We start from the raw sequence: 16,528 nt of genomic DNA, 5'->3' as shown, positions 1-16,528 counted from the left end.
TGTCAATAGATTGTAGTGTCTGCAGTAATGAGCTCCCTCACAGTTGAGCGTGAGACAGCAGGAATGCCAAAAACCTCAATTAACCTCCAGAAAAAAAATACAATGTTTTCTGGCTACTTCTGGCTTCAGAAACAGCCTCTCTCAGTCACTCTGTGATTCAACTTTTGAAATCTTTATTTGCACAACAAGCCCAGACTGGGAGAAAACCTATTCCTAAAGCCTATGACTAATAATTTCAAAACAGAAGACCTGAAAACACAAAGTGACCATATCTGCATCTTTAAAGGGTAGACTGAAAACTCAGTTTTCTTGTTTGACAGCTGTTATTTTGGCCTAAAGTCTCCACGTCAGTCTGTTTGCTCCATATTTTAGCATACAAACAAGAAGCTATCATAGGAAGACTGCCTTATGCACAGCAAAAACTTAATCCTGGCCCTTGTGCCAGGTCCAGAGATCAGGATGATTTAAGACAACTGGAAATAAAGCCCAGACTCACCACTACCTAACAGAAAAGCCCTAGGTCTGCAGAGATGTCTATGCATTCTCTCCCACATCAGCACGTAGGGCAGCACAGGCTGGCCAGGAGGAAATACTCTCATTGCCTCACTCCTGTCAGAGGTACCATCCTTAAGAACTGCAGCAGCAGCACCTGGACGTGTCCAAGGGTCCAAGAAAACTCAAAGTGCCTGTGCAGTCACCTGGCACCAGAGTCCTGCAAACCAGTGGGGAAAGCAGAGCTTTCTCCCATTCAGACAGAGGGAGCTGCTGGCCTTCAGCCTTTTGTGCATTATGGGAGCAGGCAGCTGGCAGTAACATCAATACTGCAAATACTGCTGCAGTGTGAATGCTCACACAACCAAGGAACTGAGATGGCAGCTTCCAGGGGCAGAAAGGGCTGTGACTGGTCACCTACTGCTAACTGCAACCCACTGTGACTAACAGCCGTCCTGCCAGCACACACTGCATAACTTGCACCAGTTGTGAGCAAGTAACAGGAGCTCTCATCGTATTTACCAACAGTTAGACAGTAAGTTTCCCTGCTCTGCTAAGTTTATTCTGTTCAAAATCATGAAATACTCCATGCAGAACACTCACCTGGCTCCGAAGATGTCTTTTTTCGCCAGATCAATGCCAGACACCACTTTCACCCTGAGGATACGAGACTCCTCCTGGTAATAAAAGAGAAAGAAGGTTTAATACTTATCCTGTTAATGACTGTGAAGATCAGCCGTTCACAGCAGGTTACCCTGTGAATGAACTCACAGCCTTCAGATAGCAGAAGTCTTTGTTAGGTGGAGAAAACCTTCCCAGCAAGAGATACACACTGATCTGCCCAAGAATAGCAAACACGAAGAGCTTCCAGTTGCACCAGGAATTAAGAAAATAATAGCAGATACCAGTAATAACTTAATAGTAATAACAGTATAACAATATTAAAACCCAACGAAAGCACTGCTTATCGAAGCATCTTCAAATCCTAACTGATCCCCGTTCCAAATTTGAAGTGATCAATTCTCCACGTTCATTCATTCTGCTCAGACTCTCGGTCTGTCTCTTCAGACACAAGGGAAAATATCTGTAAGCTTTCTGTCCGACAGTGCGAATAATCCTCGCAGGAAGAGACGTCTAGGGCTTAAAAGAAACATACAAGAATAAGTCCTCAGAACGCAATGGTTTAAACCTGTCCCACCTGCTCAGTAACAGTGTCCAAAAACCGGTTTCAGCTGCAGGTGGTGGATTCAGCAGACGCTCTTTGCCCACTGCACTGCCACCAGGACGTATTTCTAGGACAGACGATGTCCCAGTGGGCATGGCTTTGGTTTGTGCCCTCGTGATGCTCCTGAGGAGCACAGGCATCCACAGTATTTGCCTTCTCTCAGTTCGACCTGTTTATTTTTGTTACCCGGAGGCCACTGAAATTCAACCTGGGAGGGGTTCTATAGAAACAGGTTCTGCAGTCACCCCTATCAGTTTTGCTTTTTTCTCCTGATAAGCGCTCCAGAACTGAGAGACGTGGGATTCAATTACAGTAATTTGAGACTCCATTCCTTGAAGGCCATTTGGGAAACAATAATGCTCCCCCACAGGTACCTCCTGGTCATGCTATACCTGCCCTGTTTGCCTTGTAGAGCCAACAGCAGCTGTGGGCCTGCGGGCCCTGATGCGATATCCCAAAGCACCCAGCATTCCACCAGCCAGGAAAACAAGGCAGTGTGTCAGTGGAGTCACAGCAGTGCATATTGAATTGATTGTATTTTTTAATGTTTTAACTCTTTTTCCCTTCAGTCTGTTAATGTCAGTAATCATATTTGGATTACAGGATACATCTGACCTTTACTTTTAATAGACGAAAGGCAATGGACTTGCAAACTGGGATCGAGGGCATTCCTTTGGTAAGAGGGGGAAGGTTGGAAAAGCCATCAGAACCACACAGTTCTGACCTCGTGGAGAAACAAAGGATAAAAAGCTGTGATAGTAAATGAAGAGGGATCAACAGAAGGGTTTCTAACAGCAGCTACACCACAAATGCTCCTCACACTTCCTCCATGTCATGTGCTGCTTTACTGTAGCACACCTCATTTCTGCACTGACACCAGCTCAGTGCATCACCTGTATGGAAAGAGAACGCCTGCATCAGGAGGAAGGCCAAATGCTGCAGGATCTCTGCTGCAGGTCCACAAGACACAGCAGAAGCTCCTTCAGGCAATCCAAACACATTCTCAAAACTGTACTTTAAGTCACACTTCATCCTTTGAAAGAAACCCCGTTCCCTCTCTGCGTATGCGCTCTCAATCTGCAACCCTGCATTTTACTAAGCAGGAAAAATGTTTTGGCAAGTGAGCGTTCAAATTTCCAGAAGCATGAAATAAACGCAGCACTTTAATTACATTAAAAACATCTCGATTAGTAACAAAGCCTCATCTACCTACACTCAAAGTCCTTCCCTCACTCAGCAAGGTACCTTCATCACCCCCACTGTGTGCAATGAGCGAGGCATGTGAAAGGCAGAGAACATTTTCTTCTTGTGCCCCTTTTTCTTCTCTTATCCCCAGTGTGCTGTGCCTTGATAGAGGAAGGAGTTAAACATTCACAGCAATAGTGCCTGCCCATAACAATTAGATACAGAATTGCTTGATTAGACACAGTGGGAGACCTGGAACAGATTACACCTGACACAGGTTTCTGCTCACCCTCCTTTGAAAGGCTGTACAAGAAAAATAGATTTTCTCTTTTGGTTTGCTTTCCTGAACACCCAGGGGACTGCAGGACATCATCACTCAACGCCAGAAATCTCTGAGACAGAAGATGCAAAACCGCAAAGACACTGCTCCCTTCTCAGCATGGAGTCGGGACTAATCTTCAGCTAAGGAGCACCCGGGGCTCACTGCTGCTGAGTGAGCATTGTTTACACACAGTGATTTCAGCAGGAGGTGTCAAGACACACAGCTCTCCCTGCAGTTCACTCCATTCCCACCCAAGCATTTCTGCAGTGAGGTCAGTGTGTGGAACCAGCACAGCCCACAAGCCGTGCCTCTGATCACCTACATCACCCGACAATATTCAGCAAACTCAGAAAATGCTGACCTGCCTTTTAACTTTAATCCAAACATCTAGATTTCTAGGGAAGTTGTCACATGCAGGAGCACAGAAAATGTCTCAGCTCAGTTATATGTCATCTGAATTCGGTCTGCAGATTAAATAATACTTAAACGGCTCAAAGTGCTCATGTATAGGCACACGGGTACCCAGCCTGATGTGCCCTGCGAGGGCTGGTCTGTGTCTGGTGTGCAGGGAGAATCACAGATCATTAATTAAGGCTGAAAAAGACTCCAAGATCCCCAAACCCAACTCCAACCCATCCCACCATGCCCACGGACTATATCCCTACACAGAACTGTAGAATCATCAAGGTTTGAGGAGATCTCTACGATCCCAAAGTCCAACCTTAGAACACCCCCACCATGCCCAGCGACCACGTCCCCAAGTGCCACATCTCCATGGTTCTGCAATACCTCCAGGGTCAGGGACTCCTCCACCTCCCTGGGCAGCTGTGCCACTGCATCACTGCTCTTTGGGAGAAGAAGTTGTTCCTAATATCCAACCTGAACCTTCCCTGATGCAACTTGAGGTCATCACCTTCCAACCTGAAGAACCCAGCACAGAAAGGGACAAGGGAACACATGTGGAAGGATAAGCAGAAGAAATACCTTTGGGGAGCTCTTATTGGATCACACGCGTGAAAGCATGGGTGCAGTGAGGGTGGTGGATATGTGGTGGAACACACAGTTCAGGACCTGGTTTCAAATTGAGTAAATGAACAAGACCATTCAGAGTGGGTAAACAGAGCTGACCTGAAAAGAGGGATCTATGTCCAAAAGCTTGTCTGCTTTTTCCAATTACAACCGCAATCAGTGTAACAAAATATATCCCAATGAAATGGTGTAATAAAACATATTGATCCTGCTCATAAACCTCGGTCTGCTGAGAACAATCAGCCTTCAGAAGAACTTCTGTACGAAGAGCATCGGCAGCCTTCAGCATAAGCAGACAGATGGAGAAGGCATGAAAAGCGCAGGAACTCGGGGATGATGTGGGGAAGGTCAGCAGTTTGTTACACAACATTACATACTACTCTGAAAGCATCTATACCAGAAAGCGTTGAGTTCGAAAAGCTAAAGAAAATGACATGATTTTCTACATAAAATCATCAAAACTTGCCCCCGAACACTCAAAACTCCGGAAGCTTGACCAAAAGAAAACCATTTTTTTCTGCTGAACCTATAAAAGCTTGTTTAATTGGCCAGTGCTTACCCTAAAGTGAAAGAGATGCTATGCCACAAGAGAATACTGTAATCGCAGGAGTCCTCTTCAGATAAGCAGCTTTGGGTCCCACATGCAGTGGTATGCCATGGAGCAGAAAGACCTTCTCCTGTCTGAACATCACCAGTATCAATCCAGTAGTAGAGTACTAGTACTATTTATTTGGCAGCAAAACACGTTAACTGAAAAAACTGTGTGAGCCATTCATCATCCCATAGCGGTGTCCCCTAGCTCCCATTTTTTATGGCTCCAGCATCCCTGGATCAGCAGGGAGGGAACGTGGAACCAGGCTTTTTTTTTGTTCCACAAAAGCACTGTGGAAGAAGCAGCCAGTCCACACCACTCACAGAGACTCCCCCAGTTACCCAAAGAAGTCTGGTGCTCCGGGGGCCCTTCACTCCCCTCTGACAGCACAGCCCTGAGAGCAGCCATGGCCACACTCACACGGTCGCACACAGGAACGCCTGAACCCTGCACTGCCTGGCTCCCTAAGCCATGAGTGGGAGCTTTAACCTCTCATTTTGCCCTCAGTAACATACAGAGTGCCCTTGGATATTTCAGTGCTATGATGCTGGCAGTGATTACCAGCACCGTCCAACCTGCCATGCCCATCTTTACACCGCATCCAGCACTCCTGCTGGGTGGCTGTACAAAGGGCCCTCCCTGCTTTGGTGGAGCACACCTCAAGCAATCTGCAGCTGGGGGAGAAGCACTGGGCTCACCGCACAGCACATCTTTCCCTGCCACACTGTGGGACCACTGCTGGCAGCACTGCAGGATGTGCTCCTGCTCTCCATGCCTCACTGTCAGAGCCATATCCACACTCCCTGCTCACAGCCCTCACCTCAGCCTCGCAGCTGCTGCAGTGGGGATGGATGCCATAAGGCACTTGGTCAGGCATTATGTTGAGTTCCCTTGCTAGACCCATTCATGCTCACTTCTGCTTTGCCCAATGATTAACACGCAGTTTACTGGTTCCTGCCTCCCTGAAGATGTCAGAGGTTACATACTTTCCTCGTATGCTGTGGGAAAGGTTTACAGGGGCAACATTCTGCCACCTGCAGCTCAGGCTGCTGTTCTGGAGATGGCAGCAGGGTGGGGGGAACCAATACTGGGCTCAGTGCAAGGGAGACCAGAGCCAAGTGTGCAGCAAAGCAGCACCAACAGCAAGCAGGCCCCAAGCACCTGGGGAACAGGGTGAGGGAATATAGCATGCAGGTGTGTTACAGACCTGTGAGACTTTGTATAAGCATACATATGCTTATGTACGTGTATTTATACATATGATTCACATTTTAAAATCTGCATTTAAATGAACACATTTCTTCTCTTCAGGCACTCTGAAAAGCAAAGCCATTTGTAAGACCTATGAAAGCATGCACATAAATAACCAAGCAGCCTTCCAATCCTCAGGATGCTGGCACCAGGGGCACCACACCATGCCCCATATCCTCCGTGTGCAGCTCTGTCCCATACAGCAAGGAGGGATGACCTGGTGCACACTCAGCATGGCATGATGGCCATGTCACCCAGGGCCACCCAAAAGACAGATTCTTGAACACAGACAGACAGTAATCCAGCCTGACAGAAGATGAAAAACTAGAAGTCAGCTTCCCATGGGACAGAAAATCCCATGACACATTTATAACGTGCATTAAAAGAGCGATGCTGACATTACTGGTACAGGTACAAAAAATGAACAGGCAAGTTTAGAATGCACTGCAGGTCTGGATCAATGCAAACCAGGACTGGAGCAATGCCCTATGGAGTGGAAAGGAACAATGGCACACTGGATGGAGCATTTGGTACGCTCTTCCAAACCACCAGTGAAATGCTGACCAACCCACCTACGAAACAGTGACCAAACCCCAACCAGCGCCCTCAGCAGCAACACATCCAGCTCTCCGGGATGCCACTGCTGCTCACTCTGCTGACCCAGCCCTGGGCAACCCCACTGCCCACACCTGAGGCCCTGGAGCGGGGCAGGTGCCTATCCAGCCCTGCACACCCACTCGCACTTACCGGAGGTGCTGGCGGTGCCGGTGACCGCAGGCCCAGCCTGCAGCTCAGTGCTGCACCACGGCCCCGCAGCACCGATCAGGACACGGAAGCTGCACTGGTGGAGGCCATAAATTTCCTTCACCGAGGCAACGAGGTGAAAGGACAGCAATCTAGTGTTTCACCTGGGGAACAGGTAACGTGAAATGCTGGTTGTTTTCTTCCCCTCTATAGAAGAGGCAATTTTGATTTCAAGCAGAGATAGGAGGCAGCGAGGTAAATTTCCACTGAAGAGAAGGAATTCAGCCAGCGTCAGAGAGCTCACTGACACTGCACGGCTGAACTCCCAGCCTGCTGTCACCCCGAGTGAGAACACTCACCTGGAGCAAGGTGTGCTGGGCACAGAGGAACTGCAGCAGCACCCAAGCAGAGTGTTCCTTAATTCTGTGCTACAGCACAGAGTCAGTGGCAGCCTGCAGTTCCAAAGCAAAATATGGCTCACCTGCTTAAACAACACAAGTATTTTCCATAAAGAGCAAGACTGATGACGTTAGAGCACCCCTAAGTCTGTCAGCACGAGGCAGGCGGATCAGCCCACAGAAGAGCCACGTTGATTTCTGCTCTCCTTTGTGGGTGGATGGCAGCAGCCCACACCAGAGCTGGGCAAGAAGAGCATGGGATGCAGCTGCGTCTATGACGGAGGCATGCAGAACAACAAGGATCCAAAGCTGTGGAGCTGGACCACACGGCCTTGGAAGGTCTTCCAATTCTGTGTCTCTTACCACAGTCCAGGTCCTGCAGGGACACCATGAAGTGATTTGCTGGGGACAGTGCCAACAGCACATCATGCACCTCACTGTGATTCCTGTGTGGTCTCACCGATGCAGGGGTCTGTGTGGGCAGCTCGGCCAGCAGCCCCTGCTCAGATCCCACTGCCGCAGTGAGCACAGGTGCAGGGCATGGCTGCACCTCCACTCTGCTCAGCTCAGGGCAGCAGGTCTGGGTTGCTGTTTGCTGGTTCCAGCACAAGCCAAAGCTTTGTTCAGCAGCTCAGCATGGAGCAGCTCCTCCTGCTCTGAGCTCAGGATGAAGCCAAACGCTGCTTACTTTCCCTGCAGAATTCTTCACATGCATGGCACGGAGCAACTTATTTCAAAGTGGATTGACACATTTTGTCTAATACTGGTCTCAGAACTGCAAAGATGAGCACTGGAAGCACGAGGAGGAAAGAAGAACAGTTGGGAGCCAAGGGGCATTTAGGGTCAGGGAACGGCTGCACAGCATCACAGGGTAACTACAACCCTCTCGAGCTACACTGAAAGGGCTCTGGTTGCCCTGTGCCACTACAATGACACCGGGCCAGGTTTTGCTCAACACAGCATGGATGTGTCCCAGAAGCAGCAGGGATGAAGCAAACAGCAGTGAGTACTGCAGGAACAACGGAGCGTGGGAACCCGCAGCTTACACAACACAACCTATCTGATGTTTTGCAATAACACTGCCTACTCTTAGGCCTCAGCACTTGGAGGCAAGGTGTTCACGTTTTTCCTGGCCAGACCTCCCAGCCCAGTGCCACAGAGGGGGGCTCAGACCCCCACCTCCTAGCCCAACCCTGCAGAGAAGGGCTCGGAACAGAGTACTGAGCTCACCAAAACCTGTTTACAGGGTATTTTTAGCACATCAGAAAGAAAAGAAAAAAAAGGAAGGCGAGCTCCAGGTGAACTGTGTTCTATTTTTACAAAAAGCAGTAGATATTTTTACTCCTCACAGCCAGTATGCTTGAGCAATTTCAGCCAGCGTGCTGAACCAGGTCACCTGAGGTCTGCAGCAACGCCCAAATGGATGCAGAACTGCTGTCAGGAACGCCGGAGCTGTGCTGCAATGGCTGAGATGTGCTGCAGCACCTGCCCTGCTCTCTTACCCTACCCTCAGACCTATTTACGCCACTCACCGAGGAACGATACCAGCAGCAGCACTGCTTTCTGCACACAGTAACTCACCAGGCTCCAGCAGAGCCATACATGCTGTACTGATGTCTCTTAGACCGAGTAGTGCCAGCAAAGTAAATAAATCTCCATGCACTGTCACCCTGTGCTTTTTAATTGCCACATAGGCAACCAGATCCCCTGTCCCCAGCTGGGCACAGACCTGCAGTTCCACCATCCGCTCCTCCACACCAAGCACTGGCTCTGATCATCCCAACTACACCAAGAGGGACCTTCCAAAAACTTGTAATAGCAAAGCCCGGCACAGAAAGCACCATTTTTTGTAGTATTTTCTCTTGGAAGATATAGAAATTCAGCTGATTTTAAAAACTTGAAGCTTTTATTTAACAAATACCTAACTTACTGGCATGCAAAAACAAGCACAAACTACCATAAAACAAAACAGCAGTGCTATTACAAGTGGGATGATCACATTATGCTGCCTGACACTCATAAAAGCTGTGCCAATCACAGAGAGTGAAAGGAGGCCAGCGGTGTTACCTTCAGATATTCATTATCCTTTGGTCGATGTCTGGACAGATCTATTACCTTCGAGCACACAGAAGAGAGCAGTACTTCAGAACTTATCATTCAGAGAGAAATACAAAAGCCCAAACTGTCAGCACATGTCCAATAATTTCACCCAGTAATAAAGAATGGCTCCAATTCCCAATTAAGCACTTGCAGCAAGATGTCATATGTTGAAGCATGAGAGCTTTCACAGCATCTTCTACAGCAGGAGTAGGTTTTTACTTCTCACTAACTCAATCTCACATTGGATTTTTTTTTTCAGCTTCTTTCGTTGGTGCTTTTTGGCATGGTGAAACCCTGGATTAGCTCAAAATTGAACCTATTTTCAAGTTAAGAATTCTGAAAGGCACTTAAAACAACTGTGATTAGGAATCAAGCCAGAGGGCAGAGCAGGTCTGAAGCAATTGTGCTAAGCACCATGCAGGCAGCAAAACATTAAATCAGATTTTATTTGTAGGCAATAACATGCATATGACTTCAAGGAGATCTACGCTAGCACGAGGGACAAAGAGCAACCTGCATGTGCTCACAGCAGAAGGGTGCTGAGGAGGGCCAGCTCCTGACACCAGGCTGTTCCAACAGCACCGTGCCCTGCAGCACCTCCCAGCTGGAATTCCTCTGGGTTCTGCTGTGAAGCTCGAATATTCACAGTACGATGATATCAGTACGATTGCTACACAGCAGGACTCACAGTCACTGACAGGTAACCAACACGCAGCAGCACCGAGATGGCTTCAGAGCTGCTTCTCTGCACTCATTTTCTCCTATCTTGGAGAAGAGAAAGCTCTATGGAGACCTCATTGTGGCCTTCCAGTACTTGAGAGGAACATATAAACAGGATGGAGAATGACTGTTTACAAAAGTGGACAGTGACAGGACAAGGGGGAATGGTTTTAAACTGAGAAGGGGAGGCTTCGGTTGGATATCAGGGGGAAGATTTTCAGCCAAAGGGTGGTGAGGCACTGGCACAGGTTGCCCAAGGAGGTTGTGGATGCCCCATCCCTGCAGGCATACAGGGCCAGGCTGGATGTGGCTCTGGGCAGCCTGGTCTGTGGTTGGTGACCCTGCACACAGCAGGGCGGTCAAAACTAGATGAGCACTGTGCTCCTTTTCAACCCAGGCCATTCTGTGATTCTAAGATTTTTCAATTCTGTCTCACAAAGTCTGTACAGATCCAACATCACACAGGCAAACACGAGGGCAGGCTGTGAGGAGAGCAGCACACTCCCATGCAACATGGAATTAAGGACCTTCAAGAAGCCCACCAGCACCTGCAGGAAGCATTCCCTGCTGCATTCTTAAGGATGTTAGAGGAACACCTCCAAAAGCACAGCAGCTCTGGCAGAACACTCGCACTAACTGCAATTACTGGAATGCAACACTGCACTGCTCTTCCCCATGTGCAACTGTAATGCAAAATGGAAACCGTAGGATTCACCTGACGGCTGTTCCAACCTCAGAGTCTTTATGGTGAGCCAGATGGGTGAAGGTCCAGCAGACTTGCACTTGGCAGAACAGCAGCAATCAAGGAGAAAGGAATTACACGTAAAAAAACACATAACTAATGGTGAGTTGCATATGTCTGCTTTAACATTTATTCCTCAGACCGCATGCAACATCTCTTAGAAAAAAAGAAATTCCTTATAGGAGATAGCAGTGAGATGGGCGCACATGAAGAAGAGGCAGAAGCCACATCTGTACCCAGCTTACAGCATGCTTGTTTCACATCCTGAAAGCTTAAATTTAACTTTTGGTGGCACCTGCTTCTGTACTATGCAAATATTCTGAAAGTCATTTATTTAAAGCAACTTTTATAAAAATTTGAGTATCTGGACCATAGGTATATGGACCATAAATGGGCAGCTTTATCACTGCTGCATTGTTTAATGAAGGGATGAGCATTCAATAAAAATGTAATTCCACTGATAAACTGTAATTGGAGGCTCATTTCTAAGGCAGATAACATTGGTGATGTGTTTAACTGTATGTGCCCACAAAGTGAAGCTGCAGCACGATGGCTGTGTCACGTGGAGTGCTGCACCAGGCAGTGCCTGCACAGGCTGTGCCGAGAAAGAAAGACAATAAAGGCCACTCCAAGCAGCAATAAAATACCCGTGAGGCTGTCAAAACCTCAGCTGCCCCTGAAAGGAGAGCTTTTTACCGCAGCGCTTCCATCTCAGAAAATACTTTATCAAGCACATTTCCAAGAGAGCTGTGAGAAGGCATTAGTCACTGTGGGGATCCGTGGCTCTGAGGACCCAATGCTGCTTTATCAGCCTAGACATCTTATCGTGGCTCCAGCAACGCAGACATTAAAACCAAGGAGGGGAAAAGCTCTTGCAAGCAAACAGAAAAAAAAAAGAAGATGGAAAGACACAGAGATCCAAGCTTAAAAAAAAAAAAAAAATTGATTTTCTCCTCTTCAGCTCAAACCAAAAATCAAATGCGACTGCAATGTTAATAATTCTGCCCTTCTATTATAAAGTACTAACACTGGGTTGTGACATTTGCTGCAATTCATGCACACGCATCCCACCGCGGCGATGCTAAGCACAGAGAGAACAATGCCATAGGCAATTAGTGCTCAACTAACAATGTGGTAAATTCAGCTGTAGGTAATGCGATGTAACCTGATTCATCACAGTTTGTGCAAGGACAAGCGGGGATGTTATAAAGCAACGCACAGTACTCCCAAATCCTCAGAGCTACCCAAAAGCCATTTTGGAAAGATGAGTGAACTTTGCTGGCACTAAACTTCATTCTACAATTTCAGAGCTCAGTGCATTCATTTACTACAAAAAGACTTTGTTTGAAGCTTTGTTCACAGCAAGTCTGATCAACTGTGACAGTAAAAGGGATGAAATAAGGCTGAGGTTCTAGAACTTCTCTGGGAGCTGGGTTCACGCTTCTTAAGAAGCCTCACCCATTCCTTTGGTGCCCTATGACTGCAGCCCCCGAGCACATCAAAAAAAATCTTTGATTTTACTCATTCCCACCTTCCTTTCTATTGAATCAACAGCACTGCAACACGATTCCACAATGCACCTCATTTTAAGATTTTCCAAAAGCTCTGAAGGCCTGAAAGTCGTGCTCCTCTGGAAGCTGCATACACCTTCTGCTCCTTGAATACGTCAGCCTTGTGGCAAAAGTAATGATCATGTGCATTTGGGACCTTCAAAGAACAGAGAAGACAACTTCTGAATATGAAGGTCAGCAAATAAGCAATCTTGCGTGCCTCTCAACAAACACAGCCTGAACCCACACTGTTTAAACGTTAAACAGTTCTCTTGCCCTTCACTTGAGAGCTACATTACCCAGCTCTCACTCAGTCTCTGCATCAATACTTGTAGAAATAACAAGTGAGAGTTTGTTGGGGTTTTTAAAAGCATACTGATGGGAAAAAAAAAAGAAGTCCTGCACTTCATGTTGACCATGGCTTGCCCCAAATGCAGTGCATTTTATGTAATGAACCAGGCTTTAAGGTCCTGCTCACTCAATCTCAGCACAACGCACGCAAGTGTTTTTTTGTTCATTATGGGCTGCATCCACTGGAATGGTTCCAAATACTGTTCCTTAAGAAAGCATTCCATCTAAAAGATCTTAAAAAGGCAAGAATTTGGGGGAGGGGGGGATAAGGGGAAGAACACTGAAAAACCCACATTGCAAAGTACTGCATTGGGGTGGACCCCAATGGCTCACACCTCTTTGCTGTTTGTTTTTGTCTTTTTAAACAAACACCAAAACTTCTCTACAAAAGCTAAACAACACCAGGGAAGCACTGTCTGATGCAACCTCCTTCATTTGCATCTCATTTGCAGAGCAGGAGCAGCCTACTTAAAGCATCCCTAGGTTGTGCAAAAAGTAATGCCTCCTATTTGTTTTCACAGAAACTACAATAGCTACAAGAGCGCCGCAACACTATTTGATAAAGCAAAGTCTCAGCTGCAGCACACTGCTCTTCTGCACAGTCACCACCAATAGCTGCACATTTTCACCAGTGATGAACACTGTGTGCTCACACAGATCTGCATCCACAGAATAACAACTGAGGCATCACTTTTTGAGCAGCCTGACAGTGGGACAGGGCTGTGTGCACTGAGGGGGAAGAGCTTGACCTGGGTCACCCAGGCTGGACCTAGCTGCTCCTGTCACCTCACCATCAGCTGCTGCTTTTCAGAGAGCTGTCACAGCTCAAATGAAGCAGGCTTCGCTTTAAACAGAAAGCAGGAATGCTGATTCTCAGAGAAAGATTCCATTTTCCAGCACAGTTTGTTTCCCTGCATGAATCACCCTATTACCCAACAAGAAACGAAATTAGATCCTTCAGCTCTCAGATGAAGTTAATAATTAACGTCACTGTGAGAGTTTCCAGTCTTCCCCGGTGAAGGAACTCCTTCCAACACATCCACGTTACTGCTGCCAGCCAGCCCAGCAGCCCAGCCCTTGGCCTCTCCACTGCTGAGCCACTGTTGTGAACGCCGTTTCAGGCACCAGGCTGTATCCTGCAGCAGTACTGCTGTGTGTTCTTAAGGCACGTGTGGCTGCATGTGCTGCTCCCTGAGGGCTTTGAGGTGTGGGGATGAATTACTGCAGTGGCAGTCTCTGTGCCGATTAGAAGAAGAGAAACCAGCCCTTAAGCTGAGCTGATGTGCACCTCCATCAGCTCAGAGGGATGCACTCCCACCATAACTGCATAGTGCTCTGGTATCCTGGTTTTGCTTTGCTGCTTCCAAGGTGGTCTCAGCACTGTGGCTCAGAGGTGCACAGGCCAAAGTCGCTGCCCGTGAGATGCAGCCCTCTCCCAGCAACCGGCTGCAGGGAGCAAAGCTGGCCCCTCACAGCTCTGCTTCATCATCTCCCCTGCCGCCCAGTGCTCCTCCCAAGGCTTTAGCCACTAGCTTTTTTCTCAGGCCATTATAAAAATGCACTTCTTGGCACCAGAGCCTACAGGGATAGAAACAGGGTGTCTCCAAAGAGCACTCACCGCAGCAGGCCGGGACCACAGGAAGGGTCTGACGCCAGCTCTGAACTGCGTGCTGCTTCAGCTCCCCTGCTGCTAGACCTGTATCTTGCAAACAGGTGGAGCTGCATGCTTGGTCATAACTAAAAAATCACCTCTCTGAACACTGTAACATGGATCCACAACCTGTAAGGATGCAAAGATATGCAGTTTGCAGTCAGATGGTGCGCCACTCTACGCAGAATTTCTCATTCCCCCCCAAAACGTATTCTGAAGATGTACAACATCCACACCGTATGGGCTTTAAAAAGATGAAGTGCTGGGTGCTGCCCTTTGGGCACAACAGCCTCACACATCGCTATAGGCTTGGGGTAGAACACCTGGAAAGCCAACAGGAGGACCTGGGGGTGTTGGTCGGTGCTCAGCCGAACGTGAGCCAGCACTGTGGCCAGGTGGCCGAGAAGGCCATCGGAATCCTGGTTGTGTCAGCAGCAGTGCAGCTCACAGGAGCAGGAGGTGACCATCCCCTGCACTCGGCTCAAGTTGGGGCTGCACTTCAGTGCTGTGTGCCGTGTAGGGCCCTTGCTGCAAGAAAGACATTGAGGCCTTTTAAAGACCACCTGGTGCCACCCCCTGCAGTGCTTAGAGAAACCCACAGCTCCACCAGGTGCCCAGAGCCCCTTCAGCCTGACCTTGGATATTGGGAAGGATGAAGCACCACCACCTCTCTAGGCATCCTGTGCCAGGAACAACCCCAGGAACAGCTGGAGATGTGGATAAAATTCAGATAATGCACGGGACCTGCTTTGCTAAAATTGCATTAACACAAACATAATCAGGCCAGCAGGGACAGGGAGGTGATTGTCCCCCTCTGCTCTGCTCCTGTGAGGCCCCATCTGCAGTGCTGTGTCCAGGTCTGGAGCCCCCAGTACAAGAAAGACACAGAGCTGATGGAGAGGGTCCAGAGGAGCCACAGAGATGAGCAGGGGACTGGAGCACCTCCCCTACGAGGACAGGCTGAGGGAGCTGGGCTTGTTCAGCATGGAGAAAAGAAGGCTGCGGGGTGACCTCATGGCAGCCTTCAGTACCTAAAGGGAGCCTACAAACAGGAGGGGAATCAACTCTTGGAAAGGAGAGATAACAGCAGGACAAGGGGAAATGGCTTGAAGTTGAGGGAGGGAAGATTTCAGTTGGATGTCAGGGGAAGTTCTTTGCTATGAGAGTGGTGAGGTGCTGGAACAGCTGCCCAGAGAGGCTGTGATGCCCCGTCCATCCCTGGAGGTGTTCAAGGCCAGGTTGGATGGGGCCCTGGGCAGCCTGGGCTGCTATGAAATGTGGAGGTTGGTGGCCCTGCATGTGGCAGGGGGTTGGAGATTTGTGATGCCTGAGGTCCCTTCCAACCCTGGCCATTCTGTGATTCTATGTGTGATTCAGTGCAAGAGAATAAGTTGAAGTAATTCAGTAGAGAGGTTATTTCCCATGTGAATTCAAACCGCATTTCAGGACAAAGAAAAGTAGTTATCACCTTATTACATAAAGGATGTAAGATCAGTGCTCAAAAATGATGGTAATTCTATGGACAGCAAAGGAATTGGCCTTTGTAACACACATGTTATTTCTGCCTGGCAGCAGCATACTTGTGAAACAGTGAACTGGCTTACTTGGGGAACAGTGTTTGCTTGTTTGTTTTTAATATTCATCTATCCAACTGCAGAGCTGCGTCAGCATTCATTAGTCTATATGCTGCATGGAGTAGATGAGCTGCATCCAGATCCGTGTCTCACCTCCTGCATGCAAACCGGTGAGCCGTGTCCTCGCTCCCACGGCACCAGAACCACTGGTGGCCATATCTGCACCACAGAAAGGCTGTTAATAGCCTTTAATGGGATACACTCAGCTTACTGACATAAATAACAGGATTGTTACAGGACAGAGCTCAGAGATTAGCTCAGCCACTTGTTCCTAAAACGGTACTTGATGCTGACTAGACTGAGAAACACTCATTAAAATATTCAACACTCATTATCCAAAACAAAGGACGGACTTTGTGTTCTGCCAGGCATTCTGGATGCAGAACGTAGCTCAATGCATGGAACAAAGGGCACATTCAGAATCCATGTATTGCAGGAGATGTGTAATAAGGTCAGTCATTCATCATATCAGAGCAGGACCTTGTCCCGGAGAAGCACAGATGCATGTTCCTGAAAAAGACAGGAGCAGAGGGCATGGCAAT

At 48.1% G+C, this 16,528-nt stretch overlaps 1 protein-coding gene across 4 annotated transcripts in view; it reads right to left on the bottom strand.

The window, feature by feature from the left end:
• The window catches only part of NEDD4L (NEDD4 like E3 ubiquitin protein ligase), a 138,044-nt gene that overhangs the window by 103,814 nt on the left and 17,702 nt on the right, over positions 1 to 16,528 (bottom strand). For 3 of the 4 annotated variants that reach the window (XM_048931575.1, XM_048931574.1, XM_048931576.1), the window contains one exon: positions 1,096 to 1,169. In XM_048931575.1, coding sequence (XP_048787532.1) covers positions 1,096 to 1,169 — 74 coding nt within the window. Of the gene's footprint in view, positions 1 to 1,095; positions 1,170 to 6,843; positions 6,879 to 16,528 lie in introns of those variants that run through there. The other variant, XM_048931577.1, reaches the window with a different exon arrangement.

The sequence above is a fragment of the Lagopus muta genome, chromosome Z (genome assembly GCF_023343835.1).
Source record: "Lagopus muta isolate bLagMut1 chromosome Z, bLagMut1 primary, whole genome shotgun sequence".
Lineage (NCBI taxonomy): Eukaryota > Metazoa > Chordata > Aves > Galliformes > Phasianidae > Lagopus > Lagopus muta.
This window is presented reverse-complemented; position numbering and strand designations above follow the sequence as displayed.